The 22,244-nt window shown below is 43.4% G+C and overlaps 1 protein-coding gene across 2 annotated transcripts in view; it reads right to left on the bottom strand.

Moving 5' to 3' along the window:
• The window catches only part of ANXA5 (annexin A5), a 33,242-nt gene extending 24,625 nt beyond the window's left edge, over nt 1-8,617 (bottom strand). For both annotated transcript variants that reach the window (XM_027543699.1, XM_027543698.1), the window contains exons 1-2: nt 8,221-8,617; nt 8,002-8,049 (exon numbers count right to left, since the gene is read on the bottom strand). Coding sequence is in view for 1 of the 2 variants with exons in the window: in XM_027543698.1 (XP_027399499.1) it covers nt 8,002-8,010 (9 nt within the window). In the remaining variant the exon portion in view is untranslated. The remainder of the gene's footprint in view (nt 1-8,001; nt 8,050-8,220) is intronic.
• Nucleotides 8,618-22,244: the final 13,627 nt, after the last annotated feature.

Genomic DNA, 22,244 nt, shown 5'->3' with positions numbered 1-22,244 from the left:
TTCAAGTCTGTCATCTAGTTCTATGAAATCAATACCTACACACCTACCAACCATTCCACGTAGTATTCATTGAGCCAGAAATCATTAAGCAAAGCCCTGTAGCTGAGCAGCTGTACAGTGGGTTTTAAGTATGGTTCTTCTGAGGCTCAGGTTTTGCAAAAAGCCTTCTGGAGGCCACCAAGAAAGGGCAAGGGTGGAAGGCCAAGGGCAGAGTCCTGCCTTTCCTCTCGAGTCAGAGCAGCTTAGGTCTCATCTAACGGACAAAGTACAGAGTAGGCCCATTAATATTTCCTGTGATAATGGGACTCAGAGATCAGCAGAGGGAAAAAAAACTGAAAATTACTGTACTGGGAAAGAAATGAGATAAGCAAGAAAAGAGGGAAAAGCCACGGCAGCATGATCATGATTTGAGACACAAAATAAATTAATACCAGAAAAAAGCAGAATCTCCAAGAGTAGTGAGAGGTACAGGACAAACACCTATCACGAGGGCTCAGAAACAAGATACCAAGCCCTTATCTTCGCCATTACGCAATGCCATCAAAACAGGTAAAAACTACAATTCAAAGTCTCAAATTCAAACTATCGCCACTGTTAAGTTTCATGTAGCTTCCTTTCCCTTTCATGCTCCTTTTTGTTTCCTTCCATTTTGTCTAGTTTTTCAACTACCTTTGACCTTTGAATGTTGCTGCTGCTGCTGCTGCTAAGTCGCTTCAGTCGTGTCCGACTCTGTGCGACCCCACAGACAGCAGCCCACCAGGCTCCTCCGTCCCTGGGATTCTCCAGGCAAGAACACTGGAGTGGGTTGCCATTTCCTTCTCCAATGCATGAAAGGGAAAAGGGAAAGTGACACGACTCTTAGTGACCCCATGGACTGCAGCCTACTAGACTCCTCCATCCATGGGATTTTCCAGGCAAGAGTACTGGAGTGGGGTGCCAGTGCCTTCTCCGCTTTGAATGTTAAGTGTAAGTAAAAAAAGCATCTCTATAAAGTAGTTTACACTCAGCGGTAAAGAATCCGCCTGAAATGGAGGAGGTGCAGGTTTGATACCTGGGTTGGGAAGACGCCTGAGGCGGGCATGACAACCCACCCCAGTATTCTTGCCTAGAGAATCCCATGGACAGAAGAGCTGGCGACCTACAGTCCATGGGACTGCCAAGAGTCAGGCACAACTGAAGCAACTGGGCCCACATGCACACACAGGAGAAGAAAAGGTTTAGTAACTTAATAAAGATTTTGTCAATATAAGTCAGACTTCTGTTGTATTTCTTTAATGCACCTATGGCTACCACCTTGCTAATTATACGAATGCCTTCCCTTGGCAAATACTAATAAAACGGAAAGTTTAACTGTCTATGAATAATGGTGATACGTTTGAATCAGTTAAGTGAGCAAATTCATTAACCTCTGATGAAGGGGCTATTATATCTAGTTGTTCAATGGGCCATTTTGCACACAGCACATGAATACCTATTTTACTAACCAATTCATTCTCACCAAAGCTTCGGAAAATAATCAAGTTTATAGATTTCTCATATTAGAGAAGAGTGTACATGGATTCACAACTTCCTTTTGCAGTGAAACAAGAGACAGAAAACAGAGGTAGAAAATAAGCTTCAAATCTTTAGTTGCAAGAAGAGATAAATAATACATAAACAAAGGGATGACCTATAGAGATGAAAGATTATAGTCCACGGAATTCTCCAGGCCAGAATACTGAGTGGGTAGTTTTTCTCTTCTCCGGGGGATCTTCCCAACCCAGGGACGGAACCCAGGTCTCCCACATTGCAGGAGGGATTCTCTATCAGCTGAGCCACAAGGGATGCCCAAAAACACTAGAGTGGGTAGCTTATCTGTTCTCCAGCAGATCTTCCGGACTCAGGAATCAAACCCGGGTCTCCTGCACTGCAGGTGGATTCTTTAACAGATAAACTATCAGGGAAGCCCTTACACATAAACAAACGGATGACCTATAGAGATGAAAGAGGGTAAAATCATATACACCCACTACACAACCTAAATATTTTATAAAGAACTCAAGGTAAACAAATCTATGAAGTTTTTCTCTCACCTCAAACCTGCATTCCTTTCTCAGAAGAAAAACACAATCTACCACTTCATCAAGCAAGCCACTCATCTTGAAGGGTGGTGGCCCTTCACTAACCCCCATTCATTCATGCATCTGATTTGCCCACTCTCTCCTACAGTCCCCTCCTACCCAAAGTCCCAGCTACTGCCTAGGTTAAAATCTTAAAATTTCACAGTGGTTACAGCAACAGATCCCCAAGTAGCCGTCCAGCCTCCCCTCCCCTCCTCAACTCCCACACCACCATCCGGGCATGACCCTGGGGGCCATCTTCGTTAATTCAAACCTGACCGTGGCACAGCCCAGCCTCTGACTCTACGAGAGCCCCCTACTCCCTACAGAATGGCCCATGTTAACTCTGGCTCCTGGACAGCCTCTCCAGTACCCTTTCCCAAGGCAGGCTCCATCACCCCACCTGCCTGCCCCTTCAATCCAGCAGAACCAGACTGCCTGCAGCGCTGGGCCCTGCCTCCCAAACTCCTCCACAGCCCTGAGCATGTGCTTTTGCTCTTATTGCCTCAAGGTATCATGCCTTTCCTCTTTTGTCCCCTATGACTCACACCAGCTAAGGAACCTCCGTTTCCTCTTCTGTGAAACGGAAACAGTAATACTTATTTCCAAAACTGTACAGTGAGCACCAAACACAAAGGACAATGGCAGCTTTGTATCAATAAATCTCAGTTCCATTCTTTATATATCCCGCTTCTAAGAATAGGCACAGAGGAGGAACTCAAAAGCTTCAAATGTTCACAAATATATGCATGAATGGCAAAGTAAAGACAACAGTTAGGAACTGGAGTCCAAAGAAAACAACACCGACTGGAATATGCACTCCTTTCAAATAATCAACTGCTTATAGATTTACATATTCTACAAACCAATAGACGTGTCCATAAAACACAAAGCAAAGGTGTTAGGAGCACTAATTTGTGTTTTAAAAAAATCAACGGATATATTTGTGAAGTTTTAGAATAGTACATAGGTTATATGAATAAATTTTATTTCAGAACTAGAACTCTAACTTGCCACCTGTGTCAAAGGGACACTAGTTCAACATAAGAGAATTAGGTTTACTGAACAACAAACAACAAATTGCTTTGCCAACAAAGGTCGGTATAGTCAAGCTATGGTTTTTCCAGTGGTCATGTATGGATGTGAGAGTTGGACCATAAAGAAGGCTGAGTGCTGAAGAAGTGCTGCTTTTGAACTGAGGTGCTACAGAAGACTCTTGAGAGTCCCTTGGACTGCAAGGAGATCAAACCAGTCAATCCTAAAGGAGATCAACTCTGAATATTCATTGGAAGGACTGATACAGAAGCTGAAGCTCCAATACTTGAGCCACCTGATGTGAAGAGCTGACTCACTGGAAAAGACCTTGATGCTGGGAAAGACTGAGGGCAGGAGGAGAAGGGGTGACAGAGAATGAGATGGTTGGATGGCATCACCAACTCAACGGACATGAGTTTGACCAAACTCCAGTAAATAGTGAAGGACAGGGAGGCCTGGCATGCTGCAGTCCATAGAGTCACAGAGTCGGACATAACTTAGCAACTGAACAACAAAAATGACTTGCTTAGTGGCTTGCAAAGCTGTCAAACAGCTTGGGATTGAGTTCTTTCTCAGCATCCAAAATGAAGACCAGAGTCAAAGGAATTAGGAACTGAGAGAGACTAACCCAAAGCAGCAGAGGCTATGGGTAAACAGGTAAGCTAGCCTAAGAACCACCAAGGGAGTAACTACAGAGAGATTTGACCTTAAAGTGAATGGCATGAAAAAAGGCACTCAAAATCCAGCCAGCTCCTCTGGAATGAAGGTCATTTCAAATTTCTCCATTTCCATTGATAGTGCTTGCTCTGCACAGGGCCTTTGTCAACTATCACTGAGCAAAGATGTCAAGCCAACCAAAACAATTTCTTATTCAAATCTTGGAGAGCTTAAACGTGAATCAGGCTGATAACTATGATGTTCATGAAGCTTCCAGCCAAAAAGTATACAGCCTCCTTTTGCTTCATGATATTCCTAATGCCCTGAAGATATTAACTCTTTGTAAACAACAGTATAAATAAAACTAAGTTTAGACAGTCAAAAATCTAACTTTTTAAAGTTTCATTATCTTAAAAGATAGCTAAATGACATAAAAAGCTTAAGTTGAATTAAAATGTATTGTATGGATCATTTGTCTATGAAATAGAGCCAACTCTTGATTTTCCAAACCAAGGACACAGAAGTACACAGTGTAATTTTAAATACTTAAATAAATTAGAATATCTATGAAGGAATTTGGTTCTAGCTAAATACCAAGATTTAAAAAAACTTGTGTAAGCAAGTAAAGCCAGAGGAAAGAAATAGGTCAGGACTCTATTTAAGAAATCCAACCCAAAATATGGCATATCAGATTAAAGAGATGACCCTAAAACATAATGAAAAATTCACTTTTATAATCAGAAGTTGATGGTTGAGAGGAAAAAAGGTGAGAAAACATTAAAAAATACTTACTATATACAGTAATTCAGGCAATTTTAACAGCTCTTTGGTTATTCCTAAGTAAATGTCTTCAACCAGCTTGTACCCAAAGTTAACACAGTAGATTATGTGACTGATCCAATAATCATAATTTATTATTCATTTGGCACTTTATGTGAAAATAACACGAATGCTGTGGTTTCAAACCATATAAATATAAAACCATCCAAATGAATAGTTTCAAACATAAAAAAGAAAAAGTAAATATTACCCAGGTATTGTTTACACACAGGCACATTTGTAATTTATATTCGTCTTGTATGTCATGAGAAGTTTACAGTTATCCAGTGTGCTCTCTTTGAGAAAAACTGGGAAGCCTCAGGACAGACCACTTCTCGCCTGTAACAGTTAAACGGCTGAATCTCAAATATTTCAATACTAACGGACAAGGATTAGGACCAGAAAGAGGTAGTAGTAGTAGTAGCTGCCCCACAAATGCCTCTAACTCCACATGCATTTATCTAACATCACGTCACTTTTTAAAATTTTTATTTATTTTTTAATTGAAGGATAATTGCTTTTTGTTGTTTTCTGTCAAACCTCAACATGAATCAGCCACAGGTATACATATGCTCTGTATCAGCCCACCCTCTAGGTTGATACAGAGCCATACAGCAATTCCCATTGGCTGCCTATTTTACACATGGTAATATAAGCTTCCATGACGCTCTCCACACGTCTCACCCTCCCCTCCCCTGTCCCTGTGTCCACAGCTCTATTCTCTATGTCTGCGTCTCTACGGCTGCCCTGCAAATAAACTCATCAGACATCTTTCCAGATTCCATATATATGTATTAGCATGCAATATTTATCTTTCTCTTTCTGATTTACTTCACTCTGTATAATAAGCTCTAGGTTCATCCACCTCATTAGAACTGACTCAAATGTGTTCCTTTTCATGGCCGAGTAGTATTCCACTGTGTATACATCATGTCATTTTTTAAGTAGTTTCCAACATTTGCTACAGCTCTGTCTCCCTACACTGACATCATTAGGGTAAAATTTAACTAAAAGGGGGGCATTGATATGAATTATATTAATGTTATTAATATAAATATACACAAGAGTATAAAATATCCCTAGTATTTGTTTACATAAAAAAAGAAACTCCAGGGTATCTGTCAAAGACTCATCAATACTATCTGTCAAAGATCTATCAATACTGTTTTTCTTAATAAAACAGTCATGACATTCATTTATGTATGTGATAACTGATTCCTGGGTATCTGCTGTTATCTGCAGGGTGGTCTCAATATTAAGTAAAAAGAGAAAACCATTGGTATGGAAGATTTAGTTCATAACCGTGAAGCATTACTACTGTGGGAGGATGAATTTTCATTTTTCAGTAAATAAGAGACACTCACATTTAATAATACATTTTAAATTGCCAGAATGTGCACCTCCTCAACTCAGGCATGATTCCATTACTCTACAGATGGCCACAGAGTGGAGGCCTCTGGTTCCCAAATCACACATCAACAAATGGAACTACCATGGAAACTGTTTGAAACCTAACACTGAAGTACTTCAGCTTTCCTACAATTACGTCAGAGCCCAAAGGAAATTTTAGACAGTTAAAGTGCAATTCCCAGAGAAGGCAATGGCAACCCACTCCAGTGTTCTTGCCTGGAGAATCCCAGGGATGGGGGAGCCTGGTGGGCTGCTGTCTATGGGGTCGCACAGAGTCAGACACGACTGAAGCGACTTAGCAGCAGCAGCAGCAGCAAAGTGCAATACCATAATGTGCACATTCTGCACATCATCAAATGTTAAGTACAAAGCCAACAAAACTCCCATCTTAAATATTCTAACAAACTATTTCACTTCCATGGTTTCCAAGGATAGTAACAAAGTTACTGTAAAATTCAACACTGTATTTCTTAACATTACTTGTAACTTTTATGATAACTAAACACTGACTTGGCTAGAAAACAGTCCTGTTATATTGTAATAGAGATCACATAACAAAATTCTATAATACAAGTCACCAATCTCCCAGGTTTTGCATATACAAAGGCTTTTACATTATTTTTACATTATTTTTAATTAATGTAATTACAATAATATTCTTTGCAATTATTAATATCCACATTTGGAAAAATATGTTCATTTATGCTATTTTGGGTAAGGAGTCTACATAATTAAAGGCATTGATTGGAAAACTTCAGGAATCACTGGGTAATCTTACAAAAGAGATAAGAGAAACAGCCGAATGAGCTAAAATAAAGAGAATTATTCTCTGATGCTTGCGAAATCATCATTTACATCGACACCAGCATATCAAGATAGGAAAAATAATTCTCAGCGAAGTTAATCCCATATAAAAGTATCCTCTATATGGTTAAGAATCTAAACCAAAGTTTCCACTTGAAGTAATATGAGAATTGGTTTGCTGTAATTCTTAAGTGCAAAAGAGGAAGAATGGAAGTACTGTATAAATTTAATAAAATTACTAACTTCTTTTAATCCTCCCATTTTCTCTTGGAGAAGACTATGAAAACTTTCAATTTTGGTAAGTCGATCTGATTTTTTTTTTAAGTGAACTATACATGAAAGAGGGCATTGTTTGAGCAGTTTAAACACTTGTTTAAATAAAAGTTTCTGGACTCTTAACAAGCCAGTTAGATCGATGAGCTCTGTGAAATTAGTTTCGGGGTGGAGCTGTCTTAAGTATCGATTTTTTTATTCACTGTATATTGAAGACTGTATGACACAGTCTTTAGACGACTTTCTCTTCCCTACACTTTTGATAAATGTATGCACAGCAAAGAAAGCAATATTATTAGGTAATCAAATTCTGAAACAGTCCCAAGGCAGATTCAATTCAGAACTCGTTGCACGAGTTCGTTACTTAGGAAAAGCAGCTCTTTGGTTTAATCTTTTGGCATGGGGCCGGGTGGAATCAGTTCCTTTGGGTGAGGCTAGGTTGAGCAATAGGAAAAAGCTCCACTACAACTCTACTAGAAAAAGCCAACGCCCACCCCTAGTATTGAAGTACAAAAAAGTTACAGAAAATAAAGTCAAAAGAAAAAAGAAATGCGTTCGCATCACATGGCCAGTGAGCTGCATTTGCTTTGGTTCTAACTTCAGCAACTCTGAGCTTTCTGAAAGGCTCCCTTTCACACATTTACTCACGAAAAAAAAGCGCACAAAAATCCGGCCACGTCACCGGCGGCTGCGCCCGCGGGCTGCAGCGCCGGGTGGGAGCAGGTTCCGGTGGACTTTTCCCAGTCAGGGGAGCAAAGGGGGAACGAAACGGGAATAGAAGATTTCCCGCAGGCAGATTCAGTTTACTCCTAAACTTTTCTGACTTTCCAACAAATTCTGGAACTCCTGAGCAGTTTACAAAGTTGGTAAATCCGAGCGCTGCGCGGGGACGCACGGCCCTTACCTGTGCCATGGCGCCTGCCCAGGTCAGGAGAAGGTGAGCGACACAGGACTGCAACAGAAGAAAAAGACCGCGGCTTCAGCGGGCCAGACACCTCCTCGAGGCGCCTAGACAGCCCCCCGGCGCCCCGTCCTCCCCACAACCGGAGACCGCTGTCGGCCCAGCGGCCGCGCCCGTCCGGCGCCCCCGCTCCCTCTGCGGGCGCGGCGAGCGTTCACTCACCCAGACCCGAACTGCGGGGAGAGCGACGGGGCGCGCAGAGTCGGCGAGGGTGAGCGGAGGACGCCGCGGCAGCTGCTTGCTGGCGGCTCCAGGCAACGGAAACACAGCGGCTCGGTCGGGCCCCGCCCGGCCCAGCCCAGCCCTGCCGGGCGCTCCCCGCACCGCCCCTGCGCGCCCCCGACCGCCTCGGGCCTCAGTGCGCCTGCGTGGGGCGCGGCTGCTCCCAGTCCTCACAGCCTGGGTGGAGCCCGGCCGCCGCTGCTTTGAAACCCGGAGGGGGCTCGGCTCCGCAGGGCACCGGGGAAAGTCTGGCCTTCGTGCAGCGAGGAGGCCGTCGGGAACAGTGTAGGACTCCGAGTTTGGCGTGGGGGATGTTCCTCCGCTCCGTGGCCGCAGGAACGTGGGCCTCACCCAGTGCTCGGACGTCACGGTGCATGCGCATCTTTTTGGAAGACCAGACAGTCACTGCCGTCTAGAAGATTGCGTCTTTGACCACGGTCTAAAATTCCCAAGTTTATTTTTGTTTAAAAAAACATAAAAAGTGTCACTGCTTGCTTGTTAGATAGCCATGTCTTTTATTTGGTGTCTTACTTGGGAAATTTCAAAACCTCCGCCTGGGGTCAGTTTCTATACTCAGAACCAGCCTGCTGCTGCTGCTGCTACGTCGCTTCAGCCGTGTCCGACTCTGTGCGACCCCACAGACGGCAGCCCACCAGGCTCCGTCATCCCTGGGATTCTCCAGGCAAGAACACTGGAGTGGGTTGCCATTTCCTTCTCCAATGCAGGAAAGTGAAAGTGAAATCGCTCAGTCCTGTCCGGCTCTTAGCGACCCCCATGGACTGCAGCCCACCAGGCTCCTCCGCCCATGGGATTTTCCAGGCAAGAGTACTGGAGTGGGGTGCCATTGCCTTCGAGAACCAGCCTAGAACCTTCAAATAACTTAAATTTGGGCTATTTCCTATTATTAATTAAACGTAAAATATATGAATATCTGTTGGGGGCGGTGGTGGACAGAGACAAAGACAGACACGAAAGGATACTGTAGTAGGCTGATGCAGAGAAGGCAGACACCAAGACCGTGCCTTTCTCAGACTCGCAGGCCTCGGGGAGGGGAGACACTGGAGTGGGCTCCAGGAGGCAAGAGCACAGAGCTTGCAACTCTAGACACAGTAATGTGTTCTAGGATCAGAAGAGCAAAGTCCTGTGGCGATACAAGATAGATAAGAAGCTAGTCTGCTTTGGGGAATAAAGAGGTTTTTCTCATAAATTATTAATAAATGTAGAACTAGTGTGGTTCTTTGTATGGATAAAACTTCTCTCTCTCTCTCTCTCTCTCTCCCTCTCCTCTTTCAGCTTGCCTTTCCTCTTCCCTGGAAGCCTCTTCTCAGGCAGCCCAGCGTCTCTACAGTGGCCTCACGCTGCCTAATTTGAACCTCTCCCTGAGCACTGTAGACAGGTGCAGGAGTGTGAAGGCAGCCCTGCGTTCTGCATCTATATCTCCGCAGTAATGCTTTTCATTTTACTGAACTTCACCAAGAGGAGCTCCTTCAGCGAGGCCTGCAGCATTCTCTTCTCACACATTCACTTATTTAAAGTCCTTTTCCTTATGGTCTTTCTCACTTTCTACTGTGAAAATAATGGAATGCCACCAGACCTCAGTGATTCTGTTCTTAACAATGTTGTTGATTTTATAGAATGATGCCTATTGTAGGTTAACAATTTGCTCTGTGTCCTGCAGCTAAATAATGATAGAGTCAGTGAATTATTAAACAGTATTTTGATATATATACTCAGTTGGTATTTCTTTCACTTTCGGCCACGTGTATCTATTCAACTCCTACTCTGGATCAGGCATAGTCCTAGGCACTGGGGGTAGGATGATGCAATAAATGAAACAAAGTGCCTGCCCTCACAGGTCATACATTCTGTGCAGGAGACAGACGATAAAATAATACTTATGTCCAGTATGAAGTTTTCTATAAGGAAAATAAAGTGGGGCTGGGGAATCAGGCTGAAGGGAGCATTGTTTTGCAAAGGTGATCTGAGGAGTTTCTGAGAGACTTGACAAGAAACCTGGATTGATATCATATTTGACAACAATTTACTAGGCATCTGTAGAAAAGGTCTACATAAGAATCTAGCCCTTAGTATTATAGACAGAGCATGAATACAGATACTACAATGGAACAACAAACTAAATTTTAAGAGATATATAAAGCACAATCAAAATGCAGTTGGTGTCAGAAGTCCGGTTCAGTCACTCAGTCATGTCCGACTCTGTGTGGTAAAAGCTCAAACTACTGCACAATTGTACTCATCTCACACGCTAACAAAGTAATGCTCAAAATTCTCCAAACCAGGCTTCAACAGTACATGAAATGTGAACTTCCAGCTGTTCAAGCTGGTTTTAGAAAAGGCAGAGGAACCAGAGATCAAATTGCCAACATCCACTCTATTATCAAAAAAGCAAGAGACTTCCAGAAGAACATCTATTTCTGCTTTATTGACTATGCCAAAGCCTTTGACTATGTGAATCACCACAAACTGTGGAAAATTCTGAAAGAGATGGGAATACCAGACCGCCTGACCTGCCTCTTGAGAAATCTGTATGTAGGTCAAGAAGCAACAGTTAGAACTGGACATGGAACAACAGACTAGTTCCAAACAGGGAAAGGAGTACATCAAGGCTGTATATTGTCACCCTGCTTATTTAACTTCTATGCAGAGCACATCATGAGAAACGCTGGGCTAGAAGAAGTACAAGCTAGAATCAAGATTGCCGGGAGAAATATCAATAACCTCAGATATGCAGATGACACCACCCTTATGGCAGAAAGTGAAGAAGAACTAAAAAGAGCCTCTTGATGAAAGTGAAAGAGGAGAGTGAAAAAGTTGGCTTAAAGCTCAACATTCAAACTAAGATCGTGGCATCTGGTCCCATCATTTCATGGCAAATAGATGGGGAAACAGTGGAAATAGTGGCTGACTTTCTTTTGGGGGGCTCCAAAATCACTGTAGATAGTGACTGTAGCCATGAAATTAAAAGACGCTTACTCCTTGGAAGAAAAGTTACGACCAACCTAGACAGCACATTAAAAAGCAAAGACATTACTTTGCCAACAAAGGTCCCTCTAGTCAAACCTATGTTTTTCCAGTAGTCATGTATGGATGTGAGACTTGGACTATAAAGTTGAGCACCACAGAATTGATGCTTTTGAACTGTGGTGTTGGAGAAGACTCTTGAGAGTCCCTTGAACTGCAAGGAGATCCAACCAGTCCATTCTAAAGGAGATCAGTCCTGGGTGTTCACTGGAGGGACTGATGTTGAAGCTGAAACGGAAATACTTTGGCCACCTGATGGGAAGAGCTGACTCATTTGAAAAGACCCTGATGCTGGGTAAAATTGAGGGCAGGAGGAGAAGGGGATGACAGAGGATGAGATGGTTGGATGGCATCACTGACACAATGGACATGGGTTTGGGTAGGCTCTGGGAGTTGGTGATGGACAGGGAGCCCTGGCATGCTGCGGTTCATGGAGTCGCAAAGAGTCGGACACAACTGAGCGACTGAATTGAACTGAACTGAACTGAATCTGTAAAAATGCCTAGCAAAGGTGTTCCTCCTTTGAAAAACCGGGTAATTCTCAGCCCCTAACCTGATGGTTCAGATGCCCCCCTTCGCATTTATAACAAATGAATCTCTGATGGTCCTACTGCTCCCCTGCAGCATGACCCATCCTATCTGCAGATGATCCCTCAGACCTGACAGGCCCCAACTCTCCAGGGCTAACCTGATGCTTCCTGGTTCCCTCCTACCCTTCTGCACTGGAGTCTCCCACCAGTGGCCTCCATCACATACAGCTATAGGAGACTCCCACGCTCTACCCTCCTCTCAATATGCAGGCCCCCGCAGGCCCCATGTGCTGGGGCCAAAGGCATCAGAAGCAACATCTCAACCTGAACTCAAGCCCCCTGCCTGGCCTCATCTTGTCCATCCCTGAACTTTCTGGGTGAGAGAGGAGGGGAGGGCACATTGTTCTGCAGATTCTACCCCATCCATTTTCACCATCACTTTTCTCTCCCAGAAGTGATACTGAACATAGCCAGCATTCTAGTGGCTCCCCAATCTTTCCCTTTATATTTGAAGTGGTTGTAACGTCTCCTGGGGAAACAGGTCCAGAGAAACATCCTGAGCCAACAATGTGAAATTATTAGGAGACTTCTTCATTTTCCTCTTATTGAGATCCACATGCTCACCAAAAACTAAAAGCAGAGACTCCTCGGGAGATTTTTAGCTTCAGAAGTCCTTCCACTGCTTTTATTCAAAACAATATTTGTGTTTATTCAGTAAAAGCTAAGTCAATTTCCTTAGCAGGAGACTGGAATGTAGGTCTTAGGTAAATAATTATGTAAAAAAGATTCTTAAAGGAATCTTTCAGGCAGAATGTGTAATTAAGCCTGGTTAAATCTTCAGAGAAATTAGTAAAAAGAACCACAGAAGTACTCAGCATATTTATAAATGGACAAGCATCCTGTCCCTCTTGCTCATTGCTAAATCCCCAGCACCTAGCACAGTGCCCTTAGCACTTAGTACCTACTGAGTGACAGTTTGGTGAATGTTTCGAATAAATGAGTGAATGGCTGAATGAATCCACTGTGGTGTTGGTTATTAACTGCAAGCTGGTGATATTCAGAAAGATGAGGAAAACAAGGAAAAAAGTTAAAAGGAAACCTTGTAAGTGAGAATTTTGCCAGTGGAATAAATATATTGTCAGACTGGGATTCTGAATTCTGGAGAGGACTCATCTCCGGGTGGGTGAAGTTTTGTTTCATGATCTTATTCATGTGTGGCTTCAGACAATGATTTGATTTTTCCTAATTTGGAGTGGTGGTTAGGATCACATGTGTTAACTTTTTTAAAGTTTAAAAATAACAGAAGTGCTGGTTTCAACTTCTGATTACTCTTCCTCCTTCCAAAACCTCTTACCACTAAACCCCACCCTCATCTATTCCATGCTGATGATTCAGTCCCTACCCGTCTCCCTCAGAATCCCAAATTAAATCCCTATGAATCCACTGCTCCACTGAGGCAGGCTTTACCTATCAACAGACAGCTTCTCAGCACTGGCCCCCTATACCCAGCCCACCCCCACTTCTAGGGTCAGTGTTAAGTCCTCTCAGCACTGGTTTCTTTATCTGAACTTTATCTTCATTCATTCAATGACTTTATTTTGTGTTACATCCTGTCATTGGCACTAAGGATACAGTAATTTACATTGGAAAAAAAAAAAAAAGAATCTAATTATAGTGCTCCGTCTAACATTAAATGGAGATGACACAGCAGAATCTTGTTAACTTTAGGGTAGGAGGCAAGAGAAGAAAGTAGGCTTGAAACAAGGAAAGCTTTGCAAGGTGGGTATGTTTGTGTGATTAGGGGGCTGAGGGGGTTGTCCTTCCCAGAAGTCAGCCTAACAGAGATATTAAGGCACATGATGGATGGAAGCAGAGTTCCTTCTTTCCCCTTCATGCAGTCTGACTATTTGGATGAGATGGGCATGAGGGCTCACTGTGTCACACCCCGAACACTGCTATCCTCTCCACGGTTCCTCCTCTAATACCTTACTTACTATTTCTCACCCCAGCGGCTCCCTCCTGTCCTCCACGTTTTCTTACCATTCCAATCATAAATCTGCTAGTGTTCTCAGGCTTCACCCACCGCTAGCCTCTCTTTCCACCCAGGCTGCTGTCCATCCTTTCTCCTGCTTTGTTTCTTCTCCATTCTACCTACGGCCTGTTGACTGCCCCCCCACCATCTTGTCACTTTCCTTCAGTCTGCCTACTCTCTTCACACGTCCTGCTGACCACTATCCCACCGTCATACGCCCCTATCAACGCTGAAAGCTCAGCTTCTCTGTACACCAGTGCCAAATCAAATCTCAGAGACAGAGTTTTGGGTGAAGTTCAGTTCAGTTCAGTCACTCAGTTGTGTCTAACTCTTTGCGACCCCAAAGACTGTAGCACGCCAGGCCTCCCTGTCCATCACCAGGTCCTGGAGTCCACCCAAACCCAAGTCCATCGAGTCGGTAATGCCATCCAACCATCTCATCCTTTGTTGTCCCCTTCTCCTCCCACCTTTAATCTTTCCCAGCATCAGGGTCTTTTCCACTGAGTCAGTTCTTTGCATCAGGTGGCCAAAGTATTGGAGTTTCAGCTTCAGGATCAGTCTTTCCTATGAATATTCAGGATTGATTTCCTTTAGGATGGACTGGTTGGATCTTCTTCCAAGGGACTCTCAAGAGTCCTCTTCAACACCACAGTTCAAAAGCATCAATTCTTTGGTACTCAGCCTTCTTTATGGTCCAACTGTCACATCCATACATGACTACTGGTAAAACCATAGCTTTGACTAGACAGACCTTTGGGTGAAGTAGAAAAAGATAGATCTATTGCCTCCCGAGGCAAAGGGGGACATAGCAGGCTCCTGCTCTCAAAACCATATGTTTGGGGAAAATAGTGCCAACTTTTATAGTAATTGTTCAAAGAGGGCGTGATCAGCTCATGGGCATTTTTTAAATGTATTGCTATATGGCTATGCTCGGTCTTCAGTGCTCCCTGTGGGCCTTCTCTAGTTGCGGTGAGCAGGGACTACCATCTAGTTGCAGAGGGCAGTCTTCCCATTATGGCTGCCCCTCCCGTTGCAGGACATAGGCTCTAGGTGCGTGGGCTCAGTAGTTGTGGAGTAGGGGCTTAGCCACTCTGTGGCATGTGCAGTCTTCCAGGATCAGGGATGGAACCCATGTCCCGTGAGTTGGCAGGTAGATTCTTAACCACTAGAGCACCAAGGAAGCCCATGTGAACATTCTTCAGAAGAATGAGGTGGTAAGTAGGAGCCCACATCATCAACCTTCAGGTCCAACTAGTCTGGGGTTTCACATGCTTGTGGCAGCATAGCATCATGAATCATTAACTTCTTCTACCTGGAGAGGGTTTAAATATCTGCAAAATAGCTCAGAGATACTGTGTGTCTCCACTGATGGGGAAATAGGACCTTGCCCCCGTTGCTCTTGACTGTTTCTCCTTGCCCTCTCATTCTCTCCCTTCCCTAATGAACAACTACTTGAATCTGCCCATTGGAACTCAGGGAAGGTCATGAAGACTGCATGAAGGCTGTTTCCCATAATCAAAGAAATGGGAGACACAAAGGCCCCGCCCAGGAGCCCCACAGGGTATCACTATATGCATGCTGCTGAGCACAGTTAGACACAACAAAATCACACAATAGATCAGCGAAAAAACCAGTTTGGAGGCATCAGTCTCAACTGGGCCCTCAGCTTTAACATGTCCCTGCTTGGGCCTCTCTCTTACCATCCCGCATCATATTTGATCTTCAGTGCTCTCCTTTACACCCTCGCCCTCACCCTTTCTCCCAGCAGATGATCTTAATTCCTACTCTGCAAGTCTACTTGCCCTAAATTCTCACCCTACACCTACAAACGCATCTTGGCCCATACCCATTCTTACCTCCTCATTCACGGGTGAGAGGACCCTCTTCCTATTTGTTCTAAGATTTAAAGTTCATTCTCCAGGACTGTGATCTTATTCCCACCTATATTTAAATCTTTTCCTTTCACTAGCTTCTTCTCAGGCTAAATTAACAAAGCTGTTTAAATCAGGACTCTCTTAGTTGCAATTGACAGAAATCCAAGTCAAGCTACTACTACTATTACTACTAAGTTGCTCAGTCGTGTCCGACTCTGTGTAACCCCATAGACGGCAGCCCACCAGGCTTCTCCGTCTATGGGATTCTCCAGGCAAGAACACTGGAGTGGGTTGCCATTTCCTTCTCCAATGCATGCAAGTGAAAAGTGAAAGTGAAGTCGCTCAGTCGTGTCTGACTCTTAGCCACCGCATGGACTGCAGCCTACCAGGCTCCTCCCTCCATGGGATTTTCCGGGCAACAGTACTAGAGTGGGGTCCAACTCAAGCTAGTTTAGGTAAAAAGGCAGAGAGCTAAGAACTTGTCATTAGTCATACTTCAAGGTTTTGGGAAGTGAGTGCAAGTTTCAACTTTATGGAATCAGTATCCTTCCTTCCTTCCCACATCAATTCATAGAAGTTAAAACAGAAAAAAAAAAAAAAAAAAGAAAGATGAAGAAGAAATGTCAGTAAAGGAAAAGTATGACTGATCACACATTCTTAGCTCTCTCTGTTTCATTTTCCTGTCTCAGAGACCAGCTTTGTTTTTGTGGCAAAATATGGCTACAAGAAATAATAGTTCAGCATTAAACAGAGCCCTAGCTCCTCCTCAAGGAACACACAACAATCTGCTACATATCTTTGAGATCTGCAGGAAATAAAGCCCCACCCAAGAGGAGGATAGAAGGAGGCTCCTGACTTCCTTTGCTGACTTCAATCTACTAAAGCTTGGCCTCTGTTGACCTATGCCCCAATTCTATGCTGAATTCTCCTCTGCTCAAGCCCGTTCATGACTATGTATGTAACCTTAGCTTAAAATTTCCCCAATCTTGCTGTTTAAGGAAACACTGCTTCGCTGCTTTGGAGAGATCTTCCGGTGTTCTCTTTACTTGCTCCGTGTGTGTGTGTGTGTGTGTGTGTGTGTGTGTGTGTGTGCCTGCTCAGTCACAACTCTGCGATCCCATGGATTGTAGCCCGCCAGGCTCCTCTGTCAGGAATAGTAGCCATACCAAAGTACCCTTCCACATCTTCATCTGCAGCTCAGACCTCTCTCCTGTGCTCTAGGCTCACATAGCTACTTGCTTGCTTCTCATGTTTCAGCCAGGATGGGCCATAGATAAAACCAACACATCCAAACCAAATTCATCATTTTTCCTCCAAGATTTTTTCACATTCCCTGTTCTGGTTAAAGAATCCCCTGTTAACCAGTCACTCGTGATGAATCCAGGCAATGCTTCTGGGTTCTTCACTTTCCCTAACCAGCCCTGCCACCACCACATTTAAGGTGGTAGATTCTAATAACGCCCTTCCTGTCTTGCCCTGGCTCACTTCTACTCATTTGCTACAGCAATCATTTTCTACTGACCTCTTAGTTTCTCTTCTCTCTAATTTGTCTTCTAAATGCAAATCTGATTGTGTTACTCCATGCCGAAAATCAATAGATTCTTTGCAAATCCAAATTCCTTCTAGGAAACATTCCGAATTCTCTAGCAGGAAGTACAAAGGCCTTCCAGAAATTTTTCTCCAACTTTACTGACACTCTCTATTTTTTTTGCTAATGAACTACTTAAAACTCCATCTTTTGCATTTACCTCCTCTGCCTGCTTCAAACACACTCCCTTACATTCTCTTAGCTCTCCTGGTGAGTTCCTATTCCTCCTCAGGGCCCACTGTTGAGCATCTTCTCAATTTTTTCTCTTAAGACTCTTCTTACGGGCTTCCCTGGTGGCTCAGTGGTAAAGAATTCACCTGTCAGTGCAGGAGACATGGGTTCTATCTCTGATCGGGGAAGACCCCACACATCATGGAGCAACTAAGCCTGTGAAAGTGAAAGTTGAGTCTGACTCTTTGCAACCCCATGGACTATACAGTCCATGGAATTCTCCAGGCCAGAATACTGGAATGGGTAGTCTTTCTCTTCTCCAGGGGATCTTCCCAGTCCAGGGATTGAACCCAGGTCTCCAGCATTGTGGACGGATTCTTTACCAGCTGAGCTACAAGGGAAGCCCAAGACTACTGGAGTGGGTAGCCTATCCCTTCGCAAGTAGATCTTCCCGACCCAGGAATCGAACCAGGATGTCTTGCATTGCAGGTGGATTCTTTACCAACTGAGCTATCAGGGAGTCCCAACTAAGCCTGTGGACCGCAACTCCTGAGCCTGTGCTCCAGAGCCGGGAACTGCAGCTGCTGAGCCCACACGCTGCAGCCACTGAAACCTGTGCACCTGGAGTCTGTGCTAGGCAGCAAGAGCAGCCACCGCAGTGAGAAGCCTGCGCACCACGACTAGAGCGCACCTCAACGGGCCACAGCTAGAGAAAGCCCGAGCACAGCGACGAAGACCAAGTAAAGCCACAAACAAATAAAAGACTTCTCTGGCCCTGTGTCCCAACACCTTGATGGCAACCTCACAACAGACAATGAGCCTCATCTGGCTAAGCTGCTCCTGAATTCCTGACCGACAGAAATGAGGAAATAAAAAGCATTTACTGCTGTAAGCCAGCAAGGTTGTTTCGGGATAATTTGTGACAGAGCAATAGAAAACCAACTGAAACAGTTTACTTGCAGAGGTCGACATGAATGAAATTCTAGACCCAAGTTTCAAGTGCAGGGGCTTGGTCTTCCTAACTCAGTCCTCAGGGGTCTAAACAATACCAACCAACCGCCTTTTATTTCTCCAGTTTCTTTTTGAAACATAGTAAAACTAATTATGGGTTAGTAGTGGATTAACTACTTAATGCTCATACAGTAATATGCAAAGTAAGAGTTCAAAATTCTATTATTATTATTTAATATGTCCTTAAAGACTCAGGATGGAAATTAAGAGAACATTAATATATTTTGTTTTTCTTTTCTTTTTTGGCCACACCACTTGGCTTGCAGGATCTTAGTTCTTCAACCAGGGATGGAACCCGGGCTGTTGGCTGTGAGAGTGCGGTGTTCTAACCTGTAGACCAGCAGGGAATTCCCAGGACATTCTTGTTTGACATTCAAGCATCTATTTTCAGTAATCAGATTCTATAGGATACAGAGAATCTAATTCCCGTATTTTAGATAATCAGCTAGGGATGTAATTTTAAAAAATTGATGTATAGGTGCTGTACAGTATAATACTGGCATACAATATTGGTGTACAATATAGTGATTCATAATTTTTAAGGGTTATATTCCATGTATAATTAATATATTGGTTATATTCCACATGTTATATAACATGCCCTTATAGCTTATTTTACACAGAATAGCTTGCATCTCTAATCCCCTCCCTGCTCGCCCCTCCCCACTTCCTCTTGTCACTGGTCACCACCAGTCTGTTCTGAGTTAGGGATGTAACTTTGATTTCATGAAGAACACACTCCACTGTAACACTCTTTCTATACAATTAGTTTGCATTTTAAAGACTGGTGTGTAGGAACAACTGAAATGATCATCAAAATGAGAATAAATAAATAAACTGTGGTATATTCATATAATAGGATGGTATTCAGCAGTAAAAAAAAGAACACAACAACAGGGAATAGTCTCAAATATGTGTTGAGCAAAAGAAAAAGAGGCAAAACAAAAGAAAGATTCTATCTGATCCCACTTATATGAAGTTTGGGAACATGAAAACTAAGCTAAGGTGATAGAAATCAAGAGTAGTTTTCTGTAGGATTGAAGCTATTAACAACTGAAAGAGGAAAAAAAAAAAATCTGGAAAGGACCGAAAGGTTCTGTATCTTGATTTTATTATAATTACATGGGTGCAAATACTTATCAAAAATCACAATTTACTTATGTTCATTTTACTGTATGTCATCTTTAGCTCAATCTTAAAAAGATGTTAAAAAAAATAGTGCATAACACCAAAACAAATCATGTTTCCCTTTTGAAAGGATAACCTCTCTTGCAGAAGGAGAAAACTGGGAATTCAGAAACCAAATATGAAGAGCTTTCACATCACGCAAGTGGAACAAAGTAAATATTTCCAAATATTTTCCCAAATACTACCTTTGAGAAAAGGAAACCCCAGCCCCTGAGCCACGATAAATACCCACTGGTTCTCAGCTGAGTTGGGTGGGGAAATCAGCATTCAACTCTCTTCACTTTGGACAGGCTCTGTCCAAATATTAATAGCACTCTGCAAGACAGGGACGCTCCACGCAGCAGAAAACCCCAGAAAAAAAACTGGAGGCAGAACAAAGTAGTTAGGGTAGAGGGCAGGGCGCCATGTGTGACTCATCGTGCAGGAATCCCTTAAGGATGGAGGAGGAGGGCTTTGGGCAGAGAAAAGAGACGAAGAAGGAAAATATATTGACAAGGGCTTCACAGTTGCGGACTGGGGCTGCCTGAGAGACAGGTGGGATGGCTATGGAAGAGGAACTGAGCACTGGACGCTGAGCCCAGACTCGGGAGAGCTGGGCCTTCAGGGGAGCAATTAGGAACAAGGGCACCTCGCTCCGCTCTATGCTGGAAGGCAGGAAAAGGCAAAAACAGGAAGCTTGCCAAGGCAGAAAAGGACCACGTTACGGGAAAACCTCTTTTTAAGAAACTGGTGGTGGTCGTGGTGGTGGTTTCCTCCCTAAGTCTGTCTGGACTCTTGCAACCCCAAGAACTGTAATCCACCAGGCTCCTCTGTCCATGAGATTTTCCAGGCAAGAATACTGGAGTAGGTTGCCATGCCTTCCCAGGAGATCTTCCCCACCCATGGATTAAACTGGTATCTCTTATGTCTCCTGCATTGGTAGGCAGATTCTTTGCCATTAGCGCCACCTGGGAAGCCTTCACATATACTACAAATGTCCCTAACTTGCTTCAGTTCAGTTCAGTCACTCAGTCGTGTCCAACTCTTTGCGACCCCATGGACTGCAACACGCCAGGCCTCCCTGTCCATCACCAACTCCTGGAGCTTACTCAAACTCATGTCCATCAAATTGGTGATGCCATCCAACTATCTCATGCTTGGTTGTCCCCTTCTCCTCCCACCTTTAATCCAGCATCAAGATCTTTTCCAATGAGTCAGCTCTTCTCATCAGGTGGCCAAAGTATTGAAGTTTAAGCTTCAACATCAGTCCTTTCAATGAGCACCCAGGACTGATCTCCTATAGGATGGACTGGTTGGATCTCCTTGCAGTCCAAGGGACCTCAAGAGTCTTCTCCAACACCACAGTTCAAAAGCATCAAAATTCTTTGGTGCTCAGCTTTCTTCACAGTCCAACTCTCACATCCATACATGATTGCTGGAAAAACCATAGGCTTGACTAGATGGACCTTTGTTGGCAAAGTAATGTCTCTGCTTTTTAATATGCTGTCTAGGTTGGTCATAGCTTTTCTTCTAAGGAGCAATTGTCTTTTAATTTCATGGCTGCATTCACCATCTGCAATGATTTTGGAGCCCCCCAAAATAAAGTCTGACACTGTTTTCCCATATATTTGCCATTAAATGATGGGATCAGATGCCACAATCTTAGTTTTCTGAATGTTGAGCTTTAAGCCAACTTTTTCACTCTCTTCCTTCACTTTCATCAAGAGGCTCTTGAGTTCTTCACTTTCTGCCATAAGGGTGGTATCATCTGCATATCTGAGGTTATTGATATTTCTCCCAGCAATTTTGATCCCAGCTTGTGCTTCATCTAGCCCAGCATTTCTCATGGTGTACTCTGCATATAAGTTAAATAAGCAGGGTGACAATATACAGCCTTAATGTACTTCTTTCCCTATTTGGAACCAGTTTGTTGTTTTATGTCCAGTTCTAACTGTTGCTTCCTGACCTGCATACAGATTTCTCAAGAGGCAGGTCAGGTGGTCTGGTATTCGCATCTCTTTAGGAATTTTCCACAGTTTGCTGTGATCCACACCGTCAAAGTCTTTGGCATAGTCATTAAAGTAGAAGTAGAAGTTTTTCTGGAACTCTCTCGCTTTTTCAATAATTTAGCAGATGTTAGCAATTTGATCTCCAGTTCCTCTGCCTTTTCTAAAACCAACTTGAACAGCTAGAAGTTCACGGTTCATGTACTATTGAAGCTTGGCTTGGAGAATTTTGAGCAACACTGCCGTCTGCTCATATTTAAAAATAAAACAATTTTTAAAAACTGCCTGGAATAGACTATCCATACCTGTATGGCAATCTGATTTGGTTTTTCATTGTTTCTTTTATTTATTTTTTAATTTCTAAAAAATTTATTTATGATTAATTGCAGGATAATTTCCTTACAGTGTTGTGTTGGTTTCTGACATACAACAACATGAATCAGTCATAGGTGTATATATATGTCCCTTCCCTCTTGAACCTCCTTCCCACCTCCCATCTTTTCACTGTTTCTTTGCTTTTATTTTCGTCTGGCTTCCCACAGA

Source organism: Bos indicus x Bos taurus, chromosome 6 (genome assembly GCF_003369695.1).
Source record: "Bos indicus x Bos taurus breed Angus x Brahman F1 hybrid chromosome 6, Bos_hybrid_MaternalHap_v2.0, whole genome shotgun sequence".
NCBI lineage: Eukaryota > Metazoa > Chordata > Mammalia > Artiodactyla > Bovidae > Bos > Bos indicus x Bos taurus.
This window is presented reverse-complemented; position numbering and strand designations above follow the sequence as displayed.